Source organism: Denticeps clupeoides, chromosome 17 (genome assembly GCF_900700375.1).
Source record: "Denticeps clupeoides chromosome 17, fDenClu1.1, whole genome shotgun sequence".
NCBI classification, from domain to species: domain Eukaryota; kingdom Metazoa; phylum Chordata; class Actinopteri; order Clupeiformes; family Denticipitidae; genus Denticeps; species Denticeps clupeoides.
Window position 1 is genome coordinate 11076192 of NC_041723.1, and position 26177 is coordinate 11102368.

The 26177-nt window shown below is 42.4% G+C and overlaps 1 protein-coding gene and 1 pseudogene across 4 annotated transcripts in view; both read left to right on the plus strand.

Moving 5' to 3' along the window:
- Positions 1 to 22601, plus strand: part of LOC114767029 (ankyrin repeat domain-containing protein SOWAHC) — an 89349-nt gene extending 66748 nt beyond the window's left edge. Inside the window, exons 5-12 of one of the 4 annotated variants that reach the window (XM_028958489.1) lie at positions 2824 to 2946; positions 4910 to 4922; positions 8093 to 8097; positions 10955 to 11041; positions 12687 to 12689; positions 16260 to 16332; positions 21125 to 21220; positions 21421 to 22601. In XM_028958489.1, the coding sequence (XP_028814322.1) occupies positions 2824 to 2946; positions 4910 to 4922; positions 8093 to 8097; positions 10955 to 11041; positions 12687 to 12689; positions 16260 to 16332; positions 21125 to 21220; positions 21421 to 21587 (567 nt within the window). In that variant the 3' untranslated portion in view covers positions 21588 to 22601. The remainder of the gene's footprint in view (positions 1 to 2823; positions 2947 to 4909; positions 4923 to 8092; positions 8098 to 10954; positions 11042 to 12686; positions 12690 to 16259; positions 16333 to 21124; positions 21221 to 21420) is intronic. The other 3 variants (XM_028958491.1, XM_028958492.1, XM_028958493.1) reach the window with 3 other exon arrangements.
- Positions 2160 to 2318, plus strand: LOC114767579 (uncharacterized; annotated as a pseudogene).
- Positions 22602 to 26177: the final 3576 nt, after the last annotated feature.

Here is a 26177-nt window from a genome sequence, read left to right on the forward strand (position 1 = left end):
TCAAGGACAAAAGCCCAAAATAGACAGAAGGGTGAGAAAATTAGTATTTTCCGTTTCAGAGCCCTGTTGTCCAAGCTCAGGCACTACCATTTAAATGGCAGTCTTTCTGCAAGGGGTCCAAGCTTGCGTTAATATTTGTTTTGTTTTTTGTTTTTTTGTATCCCCATGAGCCTGATGGTGGCACTATTGTGCAATGCTTTATGTATATTACCTGAACAGTGAGTAAATGTAAGAAAATTATTTTACATTCTTTATGAACATTGCAAACAAAAACGACATTCAGACCATGAACCTTGGGGTGTTGGCCTACATAAACACATAATGTGCCAATAGCTTATGTTTGGAACTTGGTTTAAACTGTCATTGATTTCACATACAGTTTTGTCATGAGGCCATGCAGACAAAAAGATGTCAGGAGGATCAGGCAAAGTTTTCCTATTGTACAGACTGTTTGCACTGACCTATTTCTTAACAACTGAACATCTGATTATCTTGCCACATAAAATGTTTGGTGCCCAATGGCTTCTTTTTTGCGAGCTTTAACTGACCTTGTGATAAGCAATAAGCAAGGATCACTTGCAGGATCACTCTCAGCAGAATGTGGTTACATTTTAAACAGACATACTAAATACTAAACGGCATCAAAGGCGTATAGGATTTCAGATTTGATACAGGAAATTACATGGATTTGAAAACTTTGTATATTCAAAAATTAATGCATTATTTTTATTTAAATGCAATTTTTTGTATTTGCAATAAAAATATTCTTTATTTAAGGCCATTCTTTACAAAACCAAAAAATATGTCATGAATCGCTTCATTAATAGCTGATCCATTAACAGCTTCATTAGCAGCAAATTCCACACTTTTTGCTAACCATCTTAAATTCTAAGTGCCACTCATGTCGGTGTTGGCTTCCTGTTTTTTGACTTGAGAGATGAAGGTTAAGGTCAGATGGCCCCTTAACCTTCCTCTGTCACAGCTTTTGATCTTGTACCGGCTTCCCCCATTTAGCACACTTTGGCTTTATTAGAGAGTCAAGGGTCAGTGAAGGGCAAGGCTGCACAACTCCCCTGTGATACAGAACATGTATTAGGCCCTAGCAGACGCGTCTGGAGCTCTCAACGCCTCTTCCTGTCCAGCTCAGGCTTCTCCTTAATGTCCCAAACTCACCTGGCCTTATTATGTCATGGGGTCGGCAATGTTTAAGATAACAGTCACATCAGTTCAGTCCTCTTTACATAACACTGGGTCAGCGAACTGTCAGCTTGTCTCCTCGACCGCATTGATTCACAGAATGTATTTCAGCAGAATTCAGATAACGTAATGGCATATCAGAGTTTCACCGTAGTGCACTGAGTTTGTCAAATCATAAACACATGCTCAGCAGGGGGAAAAGAAGATTTGTGATTTATTGGCAGTGCACAAATCTAATTACATCAGTGACCCCACCCATAGGCTAGTAGAATGGACAAATAGCAATTTCTGTCCGTTTTGGGTCAAGGTTGCCATTTTAAAACGTTATTTGACAATTATTCTTTAAGTCATTATAAAGACAATACATTAACAGGCCAAAAAAAAGATGCTGAATAAACTACTGCATGTTCAGAAAATGGGGTGGTTGTGGCCTTGTGTGTAAAGTCACAGATCACAGGGCAAAGTCACAGGTTCAAACCCCACCCTCCAGGGGGGCTGTCACTGTAACTACTGACTGTTAGTCGCTCTGGATCACTAACAGTCAGTTAGAGCACTAACAGTCAAGAGCACCTGTTCAATGCCATAAATGTGATTTAGGTATCAAGTATTATATATTTAAGGTATTCAGTATGTCAGTCAAACAACTAGCAATCTCAGAGCCTAGTGAAAGTCCAGCATCCATGTGCATGTACTTCAGGAGCATTGGAGAGGGTTCCAATAATTACAAACATACACATTTGTTTCAAAAATATTTCAATTCACAGTTAAATACATTTAATTAAAATACATTGCTGCCATCCATCAGTTACCTCAACAACAGTGCATCCAGAAAGTATTCACAACCCATCACTTTTCTACATTTCCACCTCAATTAAAACTTTTTCCACGTTGTCATTATGGGGTGTTGAATTCTCTGAAAAAAGGCTGTAACACAACAAAATGTGGAAAAACTGGCTTATCTAATCGCTTCCCGGCCTTTTGGCTAGAATCAAGTGCAGTATTTGTTCTTATTAGCAGATTTTTAGAAAGGGGCTTGCTTCTTTTGCTCCATGCATTGTGGGGCAGTGGTAGCCTATTGGGAAACAGACCCTTGATCAGAAGGTTGTTGGTTCAAATCCTGAACCGGCACCGCTGAGCACGGCACTGTCCCCACACACTGCTCCCTGGGCACCTTTCAGGGCTGCCCACTGCTCACCATTGTGTGCATTATACAGTGTGTGCAGTGTGTGCTCTGGGGACAGTGGAAGAAATGGTAAGGTCAGGTTCACTTTACTGGGGACTGTCTGTTATCCAAACCATGCTGATGGGGGACAATAAACCATTAAGGTTCATCTTATTTCATAGTTCCATTTCTTTGAAATTACCAGACTAGCCATGTTAATGTTCAACGTAATTCCCATAGCGTTCCATCTTAGACCCAAAAGAGTGTATAAAATGGTTTATGAAAGTATCTTATACAAAATATTCTGTTATTTCGATCTAGTGCTCATGGTCTGTCAACCTAGATGCGTAATCGTTCATCTGACTGTTCCTATAATTGGTGGTTTGTACATTTTTTACATGTTAATAGAGGAATATTTTAAAGCATTCTGTTTCATTTATTAAAGACTGTGGGTTTCTCTACAGTCCCTGTTTCACAGGCTGCAATTGGATCCTTTGGAAAAGGACTGGTTGCGTTGTGCTGCGCTGGGAAATTCTGCTGGTCTCCAACAGCTCCTCCAACAGGACCCAACTCTGGCCTCCAGAAGGGTAGGACTTTAACAAAACTGTCCTCTTGGTGTAACCATTCATAGTCATGTCTTTAGTTTATTAGTCGAAAGAGCATTCAGGAAGATAAAAATATTAAGTGATGTTTTTTATGATCCTGGGGCATCTCATTTTATGCAACAAGATATCCAAATCTGTAATGTCAACATTTTCCACCAGTTCTGAATAGCCCTGTACACTAAACAATCATTGACATGGGTAATTTATTAATATGCCTACATAGAGGCATTATGTTTTTTTTGTCAGTTGTACTATATATTTTATTAGAATACTGTATTTAATATGTGCCAATTCAGGAGACATTGCTGCTTTGGCTTCACCTGCTGTGCATTACACATTTCAGCAGTCTTAGCACCATGTGTTCATTTGCAAATACACCCACTGTTCGTCGCTGATCTGTCTGTATCTCAGCAGTAGAATCCATATGTTCTCTTCGTATGCTTCTACACCCATGAATCATCCACATGTACATGTATCTGGCAAACGGGGTTTTCATAAATCATAAGAAAGGGCATCTCTTTTCCACAAGGGACACCACCATTTTTAGCATTTACATAATCATGTCAGTGTGAATTCAAAGTTTTTCCTGCTGCAGAAAATGACGGAATGAAATTGGCTATTTTTCTGCAACATTAGGCAGAAAGACAGTCACTGACAAGAAAGTCCTAAATTTAAAACAGTACAGGGTTCTTTTTTAAAAGTGCATTTTTGAAACCCAATGCAGATCCCCTTGAAGGTGTGAAAAAAAAAAACACATATCGACAATCTCCAGACCTTGTTTACCCTCTGGTTGTAGACACAGTCTATATTGGCTTAGGCTTCAGATGCCCTGGGCCTCAGGCAGTCTCCACCACTTCTCAAGCGACAATAAAAGGCATTTCTGAACACCAGGAAGAAGAAAGAGAGCGGGTGGGGGCGAGGAAGTGTCTGATTTTAAATCATCACATATGTGCCTAGCAGCACCAAACACAAAGCAACGGCACTTATTAAATTTCCATGAAGTTTACTGAATTTGCAGGATCAGTGGGGTGAGGTCGACAGGGAGCGGCTGTCACCGTTACTGCCTGCAGCACCTCCTCCAGCAGATGACAAGTGCTGCCTCTGTGCCGGTTCCTCTACTAATACTGCCACTGTACTTCCACTGTCATTATTAATACTGCAGCTGCTGCCCCCCACGAAGCACAGCCGAAACGCACACTGGCTGTGTGTCTATGGCAACACTCTCTGCCTGCAGTAGTAAATACTGCCACTAATGCTGTTACTATATGTGACCTTCATATTACAAGTCTGGACCCTTAGGGTTATTTTCTGATTTTCAGGGTAAAAGTAATGCCATTTGTGGGGCCCAGTTTAAAAGTGAAAGATCGCAAGGATTTTGACCCGAGGTCTTAAAAGCACAGTGAATTTAGCAAATAATGAATGGGAATGCACATCAAGTTTATCGAAACAAAATGCATTATGAACATACTTGATGAATACACTACTGCTTAAATGTTTAGGGCCAACTTTCCTTATTTTCCATTAAAAAATTACAAAAATAATCAATGTTAATAAACATTTACAAAGTTTGATATAATGATGTTGTTGAAAACACATTTGCTGATGCACCGGACACTGTAGTGGTGTGAATTTTATTTCTTCTGTAATCACAAGTTGTTTTCAGTTATACTGAGATCATTGCAAACACTTTTTTAATAATCAAATCATCTATCCAGTACATGTCCACCATCATTCCCACCCTGCGTTGTGTGTATGAATGTTTGGTTATTATACCCTGTTATGTTTGAGTCATTCATGTGCATCTGTCTTTCTTCACACCATATGGTCATGATGTCTGTGAATTTATAGTTCTTACCTTTACATTTCACCGAAATATAAAAAAGTAACCATGTCCAAATGTGTAATTATTACACCCTCTGTTCTTTTTTGATTGCTGCATCATAAGGACTTTGTCACGGTTAGTACATTTAACATTTAGATTTTTAGACATTATTCTTTCGTTTTTGGATATACCATAAATTTGACTTGTACTGAATTATAGAATTGCTCTGATGTTCTGCTGTTTTTTTACTCTGCTGGCTGGACAAGCTGAGCCTTCATCAGTGAAAAACAATCATGGATATTAAAGTGCGAATCGGCAGGAAAGAACAATAAGCTTAAGGAAATCAGATTTGTAAACAATAACAAACAAGAGCGCTCTAATCTTCTTAAAGTAATTAATGAGGAGGGAAAACCCTTGGCTCTTGCGGATACTGATCCCTGCCTGATCGGATAACAGGCCATAGTGGATCAAATGGGAAACTGAGACTCGAAAGGGGGGGATTAAGGAGAGGAATTCCCTCTGGAGTCAAATGAGAGCATGTTAAGGACCAAATGACTGACTTTCCAAGTTTTAAACATCCTGTTTTGAAATCGAGGCTGTATTTTTGTATTGAAATTTGAATTGGTTTGAAGTTTTGCTGTTTCATTGTGATGTTGTTGCATTATATTGATGTGAACCTCACAGCATGCAATTCTAATTTTGTTTTCCTCTGCCATGATTTTCATGAGCAAATGTGGTCTTTACATCTTCTGTGGAAACTTCTACAAATCTAGGGGGTAAGTCTTTTGAACCTAAATATATTGCATATACTGTAGAAAAAAAACATAACATATGCAGGTAGTCATACCAGAAATTAACTACCACATATTATCAACACGATTTTCAAATAGTGTTGAACCAAGTTCCTCCATGCATTGGAAGGGGCATGTTGATGAAATTACAGAATAATTTCCAGAGTGTGGGTCCAGAGCCTGCAGAGCAAAATTAACATATGAAATTATCTTTTGTATAATTTAATTGTATTTAAATGATAATTACTATTTTAACACACACACATGCACACATTCTGTGACGCCCAGGGGCTGGACTCTTGCAGCTGCCACTCATACGGCTGATCAAAAGGTCAACGATACGGCTGCATTAATGTGCACCAAGAGACATACTTCAGTTCTGGCTATCGCCGCAGGCTTGCGGGTTGGTTCTGGTCTGTTCTTGTTTTGGTTTTATCTTTTTTGACCCATGCGCCATTTACTTTGTGTTCCATCCATCATGATGTTCCCTCTCAACGTCCGGTATTGCAGTGAGTGCAGGCACCAGTGAGGAGGGTCAGCCCTGGGAGTGTGTCATGCCACAGTGAGGTGAGCCATGGGCAGGTAACGATCCCTGTGATCTGCACAAGAGGAGATCTTTGTGTAAGCCGCAGCACCCGGAAGTGGGAAGACCTGTGGCCGAGTGTGTGGTATGATGCATGCATGCCAAGCAGAGCCCGAAGGAAGATGTCACTGACCCATTGACGCCAGTCCGGGGTGTGGTGGCTTGGTTACAGGAGGCCCCTGTGTACTACCCCTTTTTTTGTGTTGGTTAGGGACTCTCCCCCTGAAGCGGAGTTGGCAGGGAAGCGACGGGGCTGGATCCTCAGGTAGCCGGTGAGCAGGATGAGCCAGGTACAGGCCTGGGTCTGCCTCCAGGGGACTGAGGGCCACAGAGTCCCCAGGGTGGCAAACGGGTCCATCTCAGATTGGCAGGAAGAGGAACTGCTCGGCCCAATAGATGCAGATGGGGCTGATCCATGAGGGGTCCCGTGATGCCCCTGCACCTCCCAGAAGGTTTGGCCCTGCAGACACCAGATGGCTCCACCGGTACTGTGGCATGGACATCAGAGACTCTGGGACAGCCTTCCTGGAGGAGGCAGGGAGAGACGCTGGAAGCGTCAGCAGGTATGTGCAGTAGCAGAGGCTGCACATGCCCAGACGGATCTGCCCTGATTTCTGAGTGCAGGTTGGCTGAGGAGTCGAACCTGCCTCCTCATTGTCCATGTGACCTCATCCTGGGGCACTTCCTCCCAGGAGCCACCTGTTCACTCTGCCTCTGTCCAAGCAAAGGAAGACTACATCAGCATTTCCCTTGCCAGGGGCATCATACATTACTCCGTGTACTCTGCAGCGGCGCCCTTCTTCTGCATGAGAAAGAAGGACAGGGGCTTAAGGCCCTGCAACGACTACAGGAACGACAGGAGTACGAGTGGCATCACTGGTTGGAGGGGGCGGCCCATCCGTTCTTGGTCTTCACAGGCAACAAAAAACCTTCTTACATCTGGGAGGCACATTGCCTCAACCCTAGACAAGCAAGGTCGACATTGTTGTTCATGTGAGATGACAGCCTTGCCACCCCAGATTCCATAGTCCCTGCCACCCACATCCTGGCCCCTGTACACTGGACCCTCCTCCAAGAGGTTGTCGGTGAACATGCCCACAACACCCCCACTTAAACGTTCATATTCACCGAGGTCTGACCATGAATGCTGCTTTGGGGCCACCATAATTTCCTCGTGGGAAACCCTTGGACTTTATCACTGGGCAAGACCATGATGCTGGTGCTGGTAGCCCCCCACCCTCTAGGCCCGGCATCGGACAGGCCAGGAGCTGAAGGATTGGCATTGTGAAACTCCTGGAGTAGGGCTGGGTCCAGGATGTCCCACCCAGGAGCATTCCCCAGGACCATACTCCTCCCGACCCACAAGATATAGAAACCCATCGACCACGATTGCCCTTCTGCCTCTTGTTTACCTTCGATGTTTGCCGACCACTTTTTGCACACACTTTTTCTGCCCACAACTATGATTCCTGCCCTGTCTCTAACATCCTGAAACCACCTACGATCATCTAACCCAATTACAGCCAGCTGCCTTCCTGTACCAGTACTCTGAGGTTGGTACCACTCGGTCTCGGCCTGCCTCATGCCCTCCACCTGCCATGGAAAGGCACCACAGCCCCCAACACACTCCCGAACGCAGCCACATTCACTCGCCCTCTCACGCTACGGCAAGGCCCATGTCCTTGATCGTGAAAACATTTTGTTATAATTTATTACATTTAATCCAAATGTATTGTACCCCAGACGGTACCTGATTATTAGAGGTTGCTTTGCTAATTTCTCTGCTTGATGTTCTTTTGAGCAGGGTGCAGTCAGCGCCTTCTTTCATGCAGGCAAGACCACTGAGGCGGGTGTTAAGCTCTCTTTTCAGAGGGCTTTTTTTTTTATAAAAAAAAAACCTCCATTCTGGCCCCCTCTTTAGACCTCCGGCTCGGTTTGTTCAGCCACCTCCACCATGGACATGCTGTGCCTCCCCAGGCAGGAGTAGCATCGGCGGTGTAAACCTTTCTCACTCGAGACAACTACACTACATTTCAAGCTAAAGTTGACAAAATTGTGAGATTTGATATTCACAGCTTATTTTTGTGTCCACACTTCCCTGCTGTTTTCAGAGGGGTGCTGGTCACCCTTTTTATCTTCACAAGTGTCCACTAAATGGCCACATAGATCAAGAAAAGAGAATTAGTTGGCAGCTGCTGGAAAACTGTAATATCTCTAATGCACAGCCTCACTGATGGGGCTATAATTTCTTACATTTTCTCAGCTATACTAGTTTTTAGGGTCCCCAACTGAAATGCTTTTGAGAGATGTGGTGCTGAAATAGTGATATTACATCATCATGATGTTTGAGACAAATCAAATGCAAATGTTTGATTTCATCAGATAATTAAAAAAGAAAGAAAATTAATCAAACATTTGGCATTACTCAGATTTCTAATTTCCATGAACAGAAGCTTGTCTGTTAGGAAGAATCTGTCAGCATCACCCGAACATCCTGAACACACCAACCAAACACGAACAACATTCAACCCCAAAATCCCCACATTGCTGGGTAATGAGGAAAAACTGATTACTTTACAGAATACATTACAGAATACAAATGCAGTTTCCCACTTGTGGAAATAATGAAGGTTTATCCTATATTACTTTACTTAACTTGAATAAATTGATTTCATCAATCATATATTTTTTCTTCATTATAAAATGCCCTCACTAGACCTTGTTAGATCCTGTTATGCTGTTAGTGGTTTAGGGTGAAAGGCCGAAGGTCAGAGTTTCCCAACCAAGGGACCACAAGGTTCACTTGTACCTCCAAACAGCTGTAGAACTGTTAAAGAAAAACACTCACTTACTCAGCTGTGTGCTGTTATAACCCCCAAAAATACCATCATAAGGGGAACAACCTTATGAGAGGCAATCATTGTAAATATATTTTTAAACTGACTACATGGTTGACTCCTGAGAGGGAAAACTGTTTTTGTTTGTTTATATTTATATATATATATATATATATATATATTTTTTTTTTTTTTTTTTTACTCCTTTCCCAATTTTCCGTCAAGTTCATCAAGTTAGAATGTACTTTTTCACCTTGTGACAGTGCTGGAGTCGGGTGAGCCAGCAAAAGGGAACTTTTCAGTAAGCTGTCAGGCAACGGCTCTTCTGTAAAGACTTTCAGGGAGCTGAGATGTCCTGACAGCTCGTCTCGGAGCAGATACATAGTTTCTATTCATGCATTCGCAGATTATGGGTTACTATAGTTTCCCTGAGGCCAACCCTGAGCCTTGTGGATAATCTCAGCAGAATGGGTTAAAAGGTGCCGATGATTTGGGGCTTGTAAAATCGCATGTCGCGAGAGTCAGTGAAAACTGGGAGTGACAAAAGCGCAGTCCTTCCCACTTTGATGGCACCCCTGTAGGAATGTAGATGGGGAAGAGGAGACCCCCCTGAGCCTTTACACAAATACACTGGTGTGCTCAACAACAATGAGCACTGTGGTCAGGGGCCTGGCTGTGACAATATACTGCATTTGTATTCATGCACATGATGGCATGTTCTTGCAGATACATGCACAGACCGATGAATGTTTTCAGTTTGGAGAATTAACGCTGTTACTTAATTTTTTTTATTGCACCTGGAATCTAAAAAGTTTGTAAGTATGCATCTTTCATTGCAATGCTAGAATGCAGTAGAGTAGATATTAGATTGGGTAACCAGGCATAAAATGTGTGCACACACGCTTCCTCCCTAGTGTTCTAATTACATCCTATAGAAATTCGCCTGTATCTGAGATAAATTAAGTATGTAATTTGTTACAACTCCTCTGTACAGCCTAAACTATGGTAATGGGATAACTGTCCTTGAATTTGGCTCTTTAGTGAAGCATCAACGATCTTACATTGTGCTGAATTAGTCGGCATGCTAATGACTAGTTGCTGTACTCATCCATTCTCTTCCAGCCAAATCTGCTTATGCAAATGGACCATGAATTCAGTTCAAAGAAGTGCCTTTTAAATGGGCTTTTAGTCCATCCAGGCTGTCCCTTTATGTGTAGAAACATTGAATTTAGAGTTTTTTCATCATTCTGATTTTTGACATTTTTAATAATTTCAAAATTTTTTTATATTTTGAATATAACTGATTCCATGTCATTGTCATTGCTCTCACAGACCTGTTAGCACACAGAAGGTATATGTTCATGTCACATGTCAGACTCAAAGACCTGATGTAATATGTATGAATGTTGATTGAGCAGGCTGGTGTGAATGTGTGTGTGTGTGTGTGTGTGTGTGTGTGTGTGTGTGTGTGAGTGTGTGTGTCTGTGTTGACCTGTCAAAGACAACTCAGTGCACTGGGTCTACTTCAAGCCTGAATCACCTCTTGAATATTAACAAGACTCCTGTCAAAGTGCCCAAAATCACCTCTGAAACCATCTCTAAGGCTTTAACTGTTCAGTGTATTACTTTGCTTGTATTCCAAACCAAATTTAAAAAGCAGCTAAAATCAAGCAGTTGTCCCCCCTCTATGTTATTTGCATGCAGCATATGCATGCATATCGCAACCAAATAACACAATGTCAGTTGTGTCTGTCACAAAAACTAGTGATCCAACACAGTTTTTTTATAGTTCACCTGCACTGCTGTGTGGATGATTAGCGACACTTTAAGAGAATGATCCGGCGAGGAGTTAGACTCAGCTGGTTTGGGGCGGGGCCCGATCAGCAGGCAGGAGAGGCGGTGAGACTGACAGCTGGCCCGGACTGTGATTGATGGCTGTTCTGCTCTCCCTGTCCAGACGGCGCTCCACTGGGCAGCCAAGCAGGGCCGTGCAGAGACGGCGGACATGATTGTGAGGGCCGGCGCAGACGTCAACGTGAGATCGGTGAGAGCGCTGACAGGAGCCGGAGCCCCGCTGACACGCTCACATTTACACCTCAGCTGGGGTACAGCCACTCATAGTACCCATAAACACCTTCACCTCTAAACCGTAAGCATAGATGAAGTTTAATAGGGGTAGTAGTTTAGGGTTCTGCGCAGATATCAATCACATGACTCATAACATCATAACCTCACCCTGCTGTCACAGGGCACATAACATTACATTGCCAAAGGGAAGTAAAACCAGCAAATGGATTAATAAGATTTTTCTCAAAGTAATAAATATTTTTTCACAGTTCATGAGAAGAGAGTTAAATTATCATTTGCCAATTAATAAGAATTAATGATCAAAGGAGCACTCCATAAATGACAACAGACAGAAAGTGTGCATGTGTGTATAAATGAGTGTATTTTGTAATTCAGTCATCCCTCTGGTTTAATCACTCTTTGATTACAACCCTGAGGTCATGTGTTCTTATGGCCCAGCCCCCCTTATTTAATTTGACCGAGCCCACTGAATGAATCAGTATATAAATCACATCAGCCACCGCTGAGCTCAGGAGTGCTTTAAAGAGGGAAACACAGAGATTAGCCGATCCTGCCTGAAGGCCCGTCGTCCTATTGGGCCTCGTCTCGTTCAAGTATAATACATCCTAGATCATATTTCTTATATTTGCACTGGTAACGTACCATGGTGACACAGGCAGTGCAATTCTGTCTCACCAAGGTCTTTTTCTTCTCTTTCTCGGTCAGTGTGTCAAGGTGAGCCGTCAATCCTCTGTTTATCAGGTGTACCAAATCATATGCGCACCTCCCCCCAATTATAGTTTTTTTATTCTATTTCATTTCATCCACTCAAACTTTTCATTTTCCCAACGATTGAGGCATCCCATTAAAGTTCTTTATTTTTTCCCTCGCCGGAGGCTGAGTTTGTCTCCTCAGTCAATAAAAATGGAAGCCCACCCCCCCCACCCCCCCACCCCCTCACTCTCTCTGACTGTCTCTCTGGTTCCCTCTCCCTGCCTCCGCTTGTGGTGTGTGTGCATTTGAGAGCAGCACCATGAATTTAATAGAGGATGTTGTGATTACTTAATGGCCATCCAGACAAGCGTGGCCTTGAAGAATTAAATCCTGTGCCTGTTTTCCCTCCGCTGCACTAATCTCCTCTCCTCACCCCCGGCGTGCGGGCGCTGTGCGCTCGGGAGATAATGTTTAAACCAACCAAAAAGAAGAGGCAAGCAGGCACGTCTGCCACTGGCTCCATAATTACATAATTAACTTTTTGTCTCTAATCATTACAGAGGTAATGGCGCTGTTAAAATGGGTCTTCTGCCGAGTGGAAAGTGAATAAAAAATCAATAATCCATAGAATGCCATTAGGGCCCGGGAGCCCCCCAGTAGATGGCATTTGGGGAGGTGCTCACCCCCGTTTCCTACAAATGAATTTCACTTTGGCTGTTATGCGCCGCACAGACGTTCATTGGAAATAATGGGGGCTATAGTTGGTGGCACAAAAGTGAAAGAAACAAGTTTGGTTTATCAGTTGCCCTATATTTGTTACACTGGATACATGATAAATGTCCCCAAAAAGGTAACCAAGCTATCTTTTCTCTCCCATCCCCTTCTCTTTCTGGACTGACCCTACACAGCACGTAAGTACATTACCTGTTTTTTTGTTGATGCTGTAATGCCTTTACACAGAGTGCTATAAATACCTGAGCTTTAGTCTGCCTCTCTCCTTCTTTTTCTCTCTCTCTCTCTCTTTTCTCTCTGTGTATATATATATATATGTGTGTGTGTGTGTGTGTGTGTGCGTGCGTGTGTATGTCTGTGTGTTAACACACACACACACACACACACACATACAGAGAGAGATTACAATTTATAGCTGTATGCCTTTAACATGAATAGAGAACTGACAAACCTTTCCATAGCCACATTTGCCCTGAATATCAGTGTGAAATTAGGTTCTTGACCTCTTTCTCTGATGTACAGTATGCTTATTCCCTATCTTTAATATTTCCTGCCTGTTTTCATACATGAAAATGGACTGACGACATGCCTCTCTCTCTTTCTTTCTCTTTCTTTTTTCCGTTCTCTTTTGGAAGGGGGTAAGATATTTTAATACACCGATGAAATAAAGATGGATTTGGAATAAATACAGCATGGAAGAATCATTGTGGTACAAAATAGATATAGTGTCTGAAAGAAATAAAATCCTCACAGAAGGAAACCAAATGGCATATCCTTGCCAGAGGGCATCAAACAAAAAAGGCTTCAATAATGATTCAAAAGAGAGACATTCAAGGAACGTTCCAGCAGTAAGGTGAGTGGATGGCATCCAAAATCTCAAGATGTGGGATGCAATGCAGGTATTAACATTTTAAAGTGATACAGGTTAAATTATTCATTTAAAAACACATACAGTTCAGTGAGGAATTAAATGTAAAGTCTGTTTAGTTTTGTACCTTGAGAACCTTGGTTCTCATTCTGTGATACATGCTTGACTGATGGTGCTCGGGGTTCCCTCTAGTGGTGCACTGGGAGTTTCTGGGATTGTTGGTAATATTCACAGTTGAAGTAAGTTTAAATGCAATGCAGTTTTTTTATTTATTTATTTATTATAGTAATTGTCTAGAATGCTATTTGACAGAAGAGTACTTTTCCAAAATATAGATCCAGAGTACTGGGTGAAATACTGCCATACTGGCGTTTGGTTTAAATTAAAAAAGGGGGTCTAGACCAATTGATGTCAGGTAACTAGAAGCCAGTGTACCTGATTGGAGTATTGAGATATTCTGGGAGATACCACACCTATTAGGATAAAAATTGTTTAATCGTAGTACTGGTAGTAGCCTGGTAGGTGACCCACTCGCCCCTCAACCAGTTAACCACCAAGTCAAATATTAAAACTCCACTTACTGCTTTAAATGCCGTTTTTACTCTCACCAATATATACTTTTTTCTTCAGTGTCTCTGATAGCCAGGGTAGAAACACAAATTTTCATATAATTTAATTTGCCCCCTAGGAAAATGTAGGGTCATGTGTTCAGGGTGGTAGTAGTCTGGTGGGAACACACTCGCCTATTCAAACCCTACATACTATCATTGCGTCCCCGAGCAAGACACTTAATCCTGACTGTCTTCAGGGGGACTCTCCCTGTAACTACTTTTAAATCATGTAACTAATTATAAAGGGTGCTAGGATAAATGCTGTAAATGTTTGCAGATTGTTGTGTCCAGTCAGTCACTGGATTAGAGTCCTGTTTACACATTTATTCTTAAAAGTTTCACTTTGTCATTTAATTGGATTCCAACCTGTTCTCTTTAAAGCACATTCTGCAGTTTATATTAAATTAGGCTCTGTACTGAAGCTGTCTCTATAATGTTTGTTGAAAAGAAACCCAGGAACACACCTTGATCTCTAAATTCTTTGGCCCCCCTAGACAGACACCCCTGCCCTTTACTCACGTTTCAGCTCAAAGTGCGGCTGAACACATGAAAGCGACAGTGACCTTTCAAAAAATGTCAACGCTAACACTCATGTAATAATGAGGGTACCAGCAGAGGGATGCCTGGAATGGCAGCTCTACCAAGAACAGAGACGCAGTGTCATGGAACACAGTAGCACTCAGCTTGACACTCTTTCTTCTGGTTTAACCACGACACTCCCAGCCCTGTGTTCTTCCTGAGACTGAATGTGCTCCTTCAATAGCATATCTGTTGCAGCATTTAAAATTTGTAAAAACTCAATGCTATGCAATGAATTTGTATGAAAGTGCTATTATGAGTTGGGTGTAAATAATATGAAGCAATCTAATGATGATTTTAGAAATTGTTAGAAAATGAATTAAATTTAATAGTTTATTTTTAAAAAAGCAATCAAGAGCCTGCACTCTCAGAAGTGATAAGTAATATGCTAAACATCTCCTAAATCACTCAACAGAGTTTGTGGCAGTCTATGCATACTTTGTCTGACCTTTAATATGTATTAGAATTTAACCAATCAAAGCTGTTTTATATTTAATACAGGCATATACAGGCATTACATACAAACAGCTATAAACAGAGGAACTGCTGGCCTAAAAATTGAAAACAGGAAGATATAAGTCATTGACAGGCTTATTGGTGCCTGTTGGTGCCCTGCGCTACGTATGATGCACAGGGTGAGAGCGGTTGCTGTTATTAAAAAATTGGCACGATTATTACAAAATTGGCACGATTATAAGATGGACCCTCTTTTTATCAAGACTAATTTGGCTTAATCTACAAGTATGACCTTTTTTTACACCTCAGATTTAGGACGCTGCCACTTTTTCAGCTGTCTCAAAATCAAGCCAAATCATTCATGGCCTAGTGGGTAAGGAAGCAGTCTTGTAACCGAAGGGTTGCGGGTTCAATCCTGAACCGCCAAGGTGCCACTGAGGTCCACTTGAGCAAGGTACCATCCTCACACCCTGCTCCCCGGGGGCTCAAGTGTGATGGGTCAAATGCAGAGGAGACATTTCACTGTGTGCACCATGTGCTGTGCTTGCTGTGTTTCACAACAACAACAAAATGTAACATATAGTCATAACATGCAAAAAAAAAATCTGTTTATTTTTGGAATTCATGCATATTCTGCTGAGCATTTCTATTTTTGTTTTAAAGGTTAATAGTCAGAATTGAAAGGAGATCAATGCAACATGAAGCATGAATTTGACTGTTCTGATTGAAACTGCAGTGTCATCACACCAAACTGCAGTTGCATTAAATCATCAATCATTCTGCTCTCATTTCACCGGACTTCATTCACTTTTCTCCTCCGCCACATCTCGCCATGGAAACGTGTCAGTAGCGTGTTTAGATCATGCAACATGCAGCAGATTAAGAGTAGATGTTGTTTCATTGTTTATTTTGGGAGGGTGGGATTGGGAGTTGTGGGTCGGGGTGTTGTGCAGTGTTAATGCTTACAGATGACAAGCTCACTGCTACCCACAGCAGGCGTCTCAGCCAGACAAACCAGCGAAATCTGGAGATTCCTCTGAGCGTAGTGGCGTGTGAAATGACACCCAGCTGGTTTTTAATATCAGAACAGAGTGACAGACACTACAGGAAGTACTACTCACATCTCCCTCAGATAATTGTTTTCACAGTAAAAATGTTGCCTGCATTAAATCTGCGGTCATCACATCGGCTGGCACGATTGTTGTAAAATCTCCACTTGTTTTCTGTGTTTTAAGGGTTATACTCCACTTCACCTTGCTGCTCTGCACGGACATTCTCACATCATTCAGCTCCTCATCGATAACTACAGTAAGTAAGAAACATCACAGGATTCTGGCACATTATTTACTGCTGACGTCTTCTACTGGCCGTTCGGCTGGCGACTTTGGTGGGTGGAGAGCCCTCATCAATAAATTACACAGAACACAAGCAGGGCAAAGAAAAGGGGCACAGATGACAAGCCTGGACTTCAAAATCCACAGACAAAAGAGGGCCCTGGTCTCCCCGCTCACAGCAAGGCTGGGAAGAGGGAGCGCTCGCGTTCGTCTGCCATAATGAGCCAAGCCAGGATATCAGTCAATAGAGCAATTCATTAGCGCCATCCCCAGAGATCCACAGGCTGGACGGTGGGAACGTGGACGTCTATGGAGTTTTGTTTGGGAAGGACCCCCTCCTCCCTCGCCCAGCCCAAGAACAGAAAAGACACCCATATGTTGTGTGTTAGGGAGCCGCCCAGCTGTGTAGTGCCTACAGTTCGCTAAAACACATATGGCTGCTTGGGTCACAGTTACCAGGCACTTTCTGTGTACACAAAACAGAATATCCATATGGTGGATGGAAATGGATACTCTCCTCCCTCCACTCTTCTCCCCTCCTTCCCATGGACTCCCCTTCCATTGTGCTCTGGCTGTCTCAAGTAGTGCGAGTGTGAAGGGGAAGGGGGGGGGGGGGTGCTGCTGCTAAGTCCTTAAGTGTTTCTTTGCCATGTGCCTTTGTCGAAATTGTGGCCTGTGTGTGTGTGTGTGCGTGTTTCACCATAGTGTTTTAGTTAAATACCATATTTCTCCTTTGGTATCTTATTTCCTTGTTTGTGCATGCAAAGCGTGATACGGCTGTCGAATGCTCCAGCATGAGCGATACATCAGTGACATCAAGAGTCAGGTGGTCTGTCTTGTATTCGAATCCTCAGGGGCAGCCGGTCTGACACGGTCACCATTCCACCCTTGACCCGGCTCATATTTTCTGTCACCAGTGTGCAGGTGGGCCTTGTGGCAGGTTTTGAGTTGCTACAAGATCAAAATGGTAAGAAGCCAGGCCAGCTGTCAGGAAAGCAGGTAAAGCTCAATAAATCACAGAACAGGACGTTCACAGTGTTACCCTAGAGTACCGGTGCCAGCAGCGGGTGGACTGACTGTCTGTGTTGCATCCAGGTATCATTCTACCTGCCCCCCAGGAGGTGTTCAGGGTGCAGAATCTTCGAAAGCTGTCTGTTTCCATACATTTCAAACCCATTCACCCAGGTCAGGGCATATCTAGAGACAATCTCAGCAATTATATTATTATTACACAGATAATACACAGAATCCAATTTGACCCAACTTTAATATTATATAGTAATATTACCTACAATAGACCTTAAAGCTCTTTTCATTTTTGAATACACATAAAACAATAGTGTTGCATTTACGCTGCTCTGTATTTCAATGTTACATACGCTGAACTGATCATATAAAAACCCTTACTATGCAATCAAGTTTGAAACAAGCTGATATACATACTTTTAATATAATATTCTAATATTATCATTGCTATTTTAGTATATTAAATATACTTATGTGTGTAAAAAGTGATCTTCAGGCCCAGTTACAGTCAGGCCCAGACAGTCCATTGCAGGGCAGTGTTTGAGTGTGGGAGGAAGCAGAATGTAATGTCATAGGGCAGAAAATGCAGAACTGAACACAAATCTTTTTTTTTTTTTCTCAACTCCAAATAGAAACTACCAAAGCAAACATGTGGGAGGAACACTCATGCACTAGTAAGGCCAGACACTTACTGACGGGAGCGTCTGACTGAAATAGTCACGTCCATCAGCTCTGCTTAGGCGAGGGGAGTCATGTGGGTGCCGTTTGTGATGATCTCCGTGTAAGCATGCAGGTGATGGTGATGTGGTGTGACGGTGTGCAGGGACAAGGATGATGCAGGGTGTCACACAGATGCACAGAAATGGAGACAATATGCAAATTCCTTGCAGAGAATGTCCAGATCACTTATCGCTGCACCATTGTCCCACCCATAGAACTGAGCTGTGACCTTTAATGATGCAATAGGATGACCTGCACGAGAAAACAATGAGTCTCATTATTATCTCCCATTGTAATGATGCACCAAATATAAGTGAAGAGATGTTTTCACCAATGCGCACTGAAGCTTAGCCGCACTCTGTGGCCTCAGAGGAGCAAGGAACGTAAAGCTATCACTGAAGAACTAGATAAGGGCCCCATTCAGTAGAAAAGGACCTACAATGGATTTGCGGTCTTGCTGTGTTAAGACATACAATATGGAGCAGATTGCACATCATGGGATAAAAAACGAGCTTGCAGCAATAAGCACATGCATGTCAGAATAATTTAGCTGAATAAAATTATTAGAAAATGCCACATTGATTTAGTGTCCGTTTTTCCATTTAGAATAAATTCCCGCCAACAGTACAATAATCTGGGGTGTGTTCACAATAAAGGTGCTGCCATGAAAGCTGTTCAATCTGGCTCATTCCAGAACATAGACGGTTACATGGCCTCAGCACTCGATCACCATGATGTGTGAAGAAGTGTCATGGCGTCACCTGGTCACCGCTGGACCAATGAGCCGTGCCCAGCCAGGCTGGCAGACCTCTGTGCATTTGTTACTGTTTTACTAATTGACCAGTGTGTCAACATGTGAGCAGTTTGACATGGCAGTTGTTTAATGTTTGTGCCGAGATTTCATTTACATTAGCCACTTCGGCAGCATACTGTCAAGGCGGTCGGGGGAAAAAGGTGAATGGCAATCGAGGCACATTTCTGCAGTGTTTAAATGATCCTGGCATGCCATCGTTTTTATTATAACGAATAGAAGAATACTTGTTTTAAATGCAGACGTACAGGCTTTTTTTTTTTTTTTTTTTGCATTGTTTTAAAGATGCACTGGATACTCAGACTCAGTAAAATGTCAATCACAGTTCATGGAGATTGGGATTTTGCAGGCAGTGGAGCAGACAGTCGCTGCCGCTGAATGTCTGAATACAGAATGAGATGTTTATAAAAATACAGTCTGTTGTCACTCATTGTGAAAAGGCATCACAGGCTGCAGACACTCTACATAAAAATGGGAGATGTTGACCTTTATTACTAAAGGCTATTCTCTCTCCCTCTTTCTCTCAACAGCTGCCCTCTTTTCAAATGCACAATTCTTCCCCCCCCTCCTTCCTTTCCATTCTATGTTATCTCAAATAATTACCCCACCGCTTCCCTGCTTTTCCCCCGTGGCTCTGTGTCGCTCAAAAGCCTAGGGTTCAGAGGGGGTCGGGGGGATTTTAGATCAGGTCCTAGCAGCCCAGAAGCCAGCTCTTAATTAACCACCCAGGTATAAGAGCAGGTCCCAGACCAGCTTCTGTCCATATGGCTACAACAGGACCGCAGCAATTATCACTACAGGAAGCACAGGGCAGAACAGGAGGCCAGTGCTTCACCCATCAGAAAGTCTGAGTATATTACTTTTAATGACTCCCCAATGGTGACAATGACTCTGCATTTGTTATTGTAAAAAAGCAGGCCCTGTATTTTGCACACCCTTGACTTTCCTTTACTGTTCGTTTGCCCTTCCGCCTCACTGTGTCACACGTCATTGCTATCGTTTTATAAAGTGAAAAAAAAAAATCCCAGAGTGTGACTGCAAGTCAATTTATTAATGACCATTGTTACCATTTATGATATGAATAAATATGACTTCCGGAGACTTTGTTCGAAAGCATTTACATAACATTAAAAAACACATTCAGACATATGTGTCCTTTATTTCCAAGCTAATCCAGTGTGAGAAAACTGATCCTTAAACTAATCCTTACCAATTCACTTGCATGTATTTACAGTATCATCCCTTTGAAATCTGAAGTGTGCTACAGTGTGCCATTTTATGGCTATTGTAGGTGACAGCTGTAAGAGAGGGAGGCATTAAAAGCTCATTCATGTTTTTAATGAACCCCGTAATGGCTGCACGAAAGTGTTTATGAGACCGAGGCATAGTATAATACAGCGCCGCTAATGTACTGAGAATTAAGGAACAGCTGCTGTAGCGTGAAAGTAATGTGCCATGTCACCGTTCTTTTGGATTTCCTAATACACACTCATAATGATTATAAAACGTTTTAACTGTTAAAAAATTCTATATAAGTCAATTGTCTTAGATATAAGATGAACCAATGTATACTGATGCATGATCCCTCATTGTGAAATGTTGGTTGATTTCATTAATATATTTCAAATAGCAAGATGCACAATCTATGAGAAAATAAATAAATAAATACACTCACTATCCATATCTGCTCAGTCTTGTTACTCAGGGTCATGGCTGCCAGAACCCATCCCAGGACACTGGATGCAGGGTGGGAACTCAGGGTGGGGCGCACACATACACAAACACACACACACACACACACACACACACACGTGCATTAACTTCCTGGGCGTGAGAATTAAAACAGGAATGTGATCTTTTCAATCAAAACTTCAATTGAATATTATTTTGAGGTTTGCTGTAAATTAGCCATTTAGTGCCACCAGCAGGTGTGTTGCTTACAGTGCCACGTTCACCTATTCAAAGTAATGTGACACTATGGACCAGGGCTACTATTTGTAACTAGGCAACCATGTTGTGTAGAGTTATTGAGTACAAATAAACGGATTATAGTCCATGTATAGGTATCCATAATATATTATGCTATAAAATAATGATATATGTGAAATTTAATGAACATTTAATATATTTTATTGAGGGTTATGTAAAAAAATTAGATTGCATGTGTTGATTATGTATGGATTAAAAAAAACATGTGTCTTGTTTTCAGATGCCAAGGTCAGCATAAGAGATTATCATGGGAAGATGGCAATACACTACTGGACTGGTAATGCAGATGTGTTTAAGAGACCAGTATTTCAGTCATGTACGTGAGTCTTGAAACTCTTATGTGTTTCTCATTAAACATTGACAAAGAGCTATAACTTTTTCAGAAGATAAAGCATATATCTCAGTTTCTGTGACAGACGGCCTTGTTCTATTAACCAGGATGATTACACTATCAAGTTTTGGCCAAATTGCCTATAGGGGCTTTTTCAGTGTGACATATTTGTTTTGTCTTCCAAGGTGGAAAGTGGTCGAGGGGAAGACGGGGTGGGCGCTATGCTCAGCTGTCCTCCATCCTGTTGCCTCGGTCTAAGAGCCACGGGCACCTCAGCTTGGAGCTTGCCACTTCCACCGGCTCACCAGAGCATCCCGCCATCGGTCGGCCCCGCACACAATCCCCCTGCTGACGAGCCCATGAACCGGCCCATCGTGTACATTCATTCAGCTCGCTTAGCCTCACTCACGGCACTTATTTAGCATGTAGCTCAATGCGCATCCATCTACAAGCAGTGCAGCCCTCTCAGGCATTAACCTGCACGTCCGAGTTCACCTACCTGTGTTCAGGAACAACCAAGGCAAAGCCTGGCTTATGTGACAGAATGCGATAGGTGTTCATTGTGTTCAGTCTGGCCCGCACACAAAGAGTGTTTGCTCCAGGTAAAGTTACCCCCTTGATGTATTATTCACACCAGAAATCGGTCCATGGGCTAGCAATATGGCTACATGTGTTAATTTGCTGCGCAAACTAAGCCCCGTTTTCGTCTCTCCTCAGCGGTGGTGAGCGGTACTGTTGATGAGACAAATGTGTGTTTGACCGAGTGTCTGTTAGAAAGTCTGAGAGGTGTGCGTGGGTGTGTGTGTTGGTCCACTTATTATGCAAACAGAATTGAGGAGGCCACGCTGCTGATTTCGTTGAAGATTTTCAATTAGTCCTTTAACTGAGCACATCTGTCACTGGCAGACTCCCCAGTGCGCATGGTTGTCTTTACCCAGAACCACCTGCTGCCGCCACACTGCGGGCGAGGCTGGAATGGTGGGGCTGGGCTGTGGAGGGCATCGGACTGAGATATCCCAGTTCGACATTTGACGTCTGTGTACCAGATGTGCAGAAACGTCGAGTACCGGTGTAAGCAGTGCTGGATTTACCCCCTCGTCCATCTCCCAGAAGATTGAACTGAAATCATCTTTTTCTTGATGTCTGTTTTTGTTGCTGCCGCTGCTCTTATCATGGGGAAAACATAATATGTATAATTGAGCGTATGAATATAAGGTTTCTTATATGGGGTACTTAAACAAGTAATAAAACACAAACAACTAATAAACACAATAATAACATAATGATAGCTGGTGCAGTGGTTATGATTTAATAATGTATGATTATTGAAATAAAATGTAAATGTATGTAGTGAATATTCATACTAGTGAGCATTAATGAAAGTATATAGGGCACCACGTCACGTTCCTAAGTCTAGGGGTTTAAGAAACGCGACAAGGGTGTGGAGAGGAAGAGGTCCGCAGTTACACACACAACCAAACAAATCGTACAAACAGTGCTTTTATCGCCGGTGGCCTAACATGTACAATACAACAACGGATTCAGCACAGCTAACCAAAATCACAGCGACGTAAAGGAAGGGGTGGTAACTCGAACACGCTTAATAGTTACCAAAAAAGGGCACATCAACACACAAAGCTAACAGGCTAACACAGGCTAACGACCCACACGAATGAGATCCCCAACAGAACTCCAAACAGATCTCCGGGGATCCTGAATGAGTAGGGACCTTGCAGACCCTGTGGACCTGCCAAACGCTGTCTGAAGTCCCTTTATATAGGCGGTGGTGACCAATAGCCAGATGGTGGGTGGAGCCGGTAGGCTTCAGCTCCTCCCACCAAGTAAACCCGAAAGGGACAGGGACACAGAACACGTGGGAGCATGCGTCCAGGGACGTAACAACTATCAAGTAAATCGTGTTCATAGCCATTATGTGAAGTTTTGTCATCTGATTATTTTAGAATACATTGTATTTTAGCCCATTACATTGAAAAACATTCAACACAACACACACAAGCAACTGTTACCGGCAGGGCCGAATGTTTCCACTGCTCTGCTAGCTCCTGCAGCTAATATCTAGGATGCCGCGGTCATATGTCATTGTGGTGTGAGTGGCTGCATGGTGGCCGGGGGCACAGCGGGGCTTCAGTACAGCGGCCGGCATGTTTGCAGCCACCAGACGGCTCCTCACAGCCGGAATATGTTTAAATGTAATGGGAGAAGATCGGTAAGAATTCCCCCTGTTCCATTTTTGCCCAAATGCAGTATCTGAGAAAAAAAATGACAGGGTCCCACGTTTAGATGATTTTGCTTAATGAAATACATACAATCAGATACAAGGCTGAGGTCGTAAAATCAGCTATTGGAAATATATTGTAGCTCTACTGGACAACTTAACAACAGCGTCATTAAAAACACTAATTTAAGGACAGTCCTCATGCTGCATATGGTCAATGACAGAGAACATGGGAGGTCGGGCAGAGGGTTCAGTATTTCACTTTCCTCAAACAGCAACATGCCAGCCTCTCAGCAGGTAATTGCACAGGCAGTTGCTGTGGTCGTAGAGGTTGCGCTAAAGTTGACAGCATGCATCCATAAATACTGGAACCATATGTGTGAAAACATTTCGGCTCCGGTGTGACATTCCTAACACTGTCCCAGAGGCAAATGCTTTGCTGATTGTCTAATTCGAGAAGTGGCCTTGAACAACACCAGTCCCCATGTTGCAAAAAAAAAAAAAAACACACAAAAAAAGCTCATAACATGTTGCATTTCGAATGCATTATTAAAAGATATTGTGAAGGATAATTTTTTTCACATCCATACGTAATTTTTCTGTACATCTGGTTACACTGTTGCTTTAATTCTGACATTAGCAGTGTGATTTTCTTTCTATGAAGTTCTCTCTCTTTGCTTTTCCGTGTGCTCTAGTTTGCTTAAAAAAAAACAAAAATATGCAGATAGGGGGCCGTTTGCAATTCTGGGTTGTGTATTGAGTGTGTGCGCTCACAGATGACCGCTGCCCTGTCCTGGGATTTGAGCTGCCTCATGCATGACCTTAATAAGGAGGTTTAAAAATGGATGGAAGGAGAGGTATACCCCAAACTTCCAGGTCTCTCTCTCGGCTGGAAATAAATCATGGTTTAGCGCCATGTTCATTATGTCAAGTTAAAGCCTCCCCTCTGTCAGGGGTTTCACCTCTCTGAACAGACAAGTCAAGACTCTACGCAAGAACAGTTGTAAAGTGCAATGGTGCCCTCTTTATGAAGAACAGGGGGACAGGGTGTGCTGATGATAAATCCCGGGCCAGTTCTTAATGAAAATAGCTCCTGCCAAACTAATAATAGCATTCAAGGATTTAAATGTACAAATTTTAATGTACAGAATATGTACCACTGTGTTCTTCTTATCTTACTCTACTATATAGCTTCATCGGCTGTTCCAGTGCTGATGGGAGTAAAAAGCAATAGCAATTTTCTCTCAGAAAAATAAACCTTCAGTAAAGTAAAACTGTCCAAGGAAAAGAGGAAAGTGGCTTATGTCCCTGGAAGGACAATGGGTTTAAAGCTCCACATCAGCTATGGGGTTGTAAATATGCTACTAGCCCATTAAGCTTTTGCGATTTTATTGGTTCACTCTGACTTTAATTCCAGACCGTTTGGACAACATTAGATTGGAATATATTTTTATGTTTTAGCATTACATATTTCCAAAGAACCAAGATAATTTGGTTAAGCCAAAGCCAAAAGTACTTCCTTTAAGTGAGCAGCTGTGACCTGATCTTAAGTTACTGTGTCGGTGTTTGTGTTATGACACATTTCAGTGTTGGGTTCCCATTCGGCAGTGCAAGTAGTGTGCATCAGTTAGAGCCTTTTCACTGCTAAATTCTCTCTGGAGTCGCGTCTACAGTAACAATGAGGTCCTCTTGGTTAACCTTTTCCTTTGTAGCGCAGCCTGTACACCGGAGCACAATGGTGGGCTATATATCACCGCTTAACCTGCCCGCTCTCTTTCTCTCTAGAGGACACAGTCAGGATGGATCATCCCAAGGATTCCTCTCTTTCAATAGCCACCGGTTTACATTACAGGGCTATTAGGACTGCACTTTATAGGGGTAATTACTGTTGAACTGAACACAGCCCCCCAAGGGTCACAAGGAGAAAGGGGGAAACTGGAATGAGTAACCCGAGCTGCAGAAAACTTTTCAACTGCAATTTACTCATAAACCAAAATCAGCGCACACTGGTGTATGCAGATGCGGACTATTATGAATGGGTATTGTCCTTCGTGTCTTATGAATAGGAAACAAATTAATCTCAATTGTTACAGGCCATTTGATATCTACATAAAGACCTACATAATCAAGGGTGGATTTCATTTTAAGTACTCGCGATTAAATAATGCTAATTTCAGTCAATAAAACATTTTGAACAAGTGTACATGTTACTTATTACAACGTGTCTTTCATTTGTCTCTGCATTGCACTGCCTTTGCTGAATTTAAGTCCACAGTTGTAGCCCAATGATCATGTCTGAGCCAAAACACACCCAAACCACCTTAACATTCACAATGTGTCAACATTAAAGGAGGGAAAGAAATGATCTTTTTGTTGCATGGCTTATCTCACAAAACCAACACCAGCGTAATTCTTTCCCAGACAAAAGCCAGCGGGACGGTCCTAAAAGAAGTGTTAAACATTAAAAAACAACCTCACAGTTGGGCAAGTGTTTTTCCATTGTCAGGAAATGTGTCTACGAATGCACACAGTGACTTAACAGGAGGGTTTTCTTAACAGTATAAACACAATGCAGCTGAAAAGCAAACATATTAAACATGTTAGACTGTGAGCAGTAGATCACTCCAACCTGAAAACTGATATGGAAACCTATAAAAAAAAAAAAAAAGCGTGCTGCCCTAGATTTACCGGGACTGTGCGTCAATA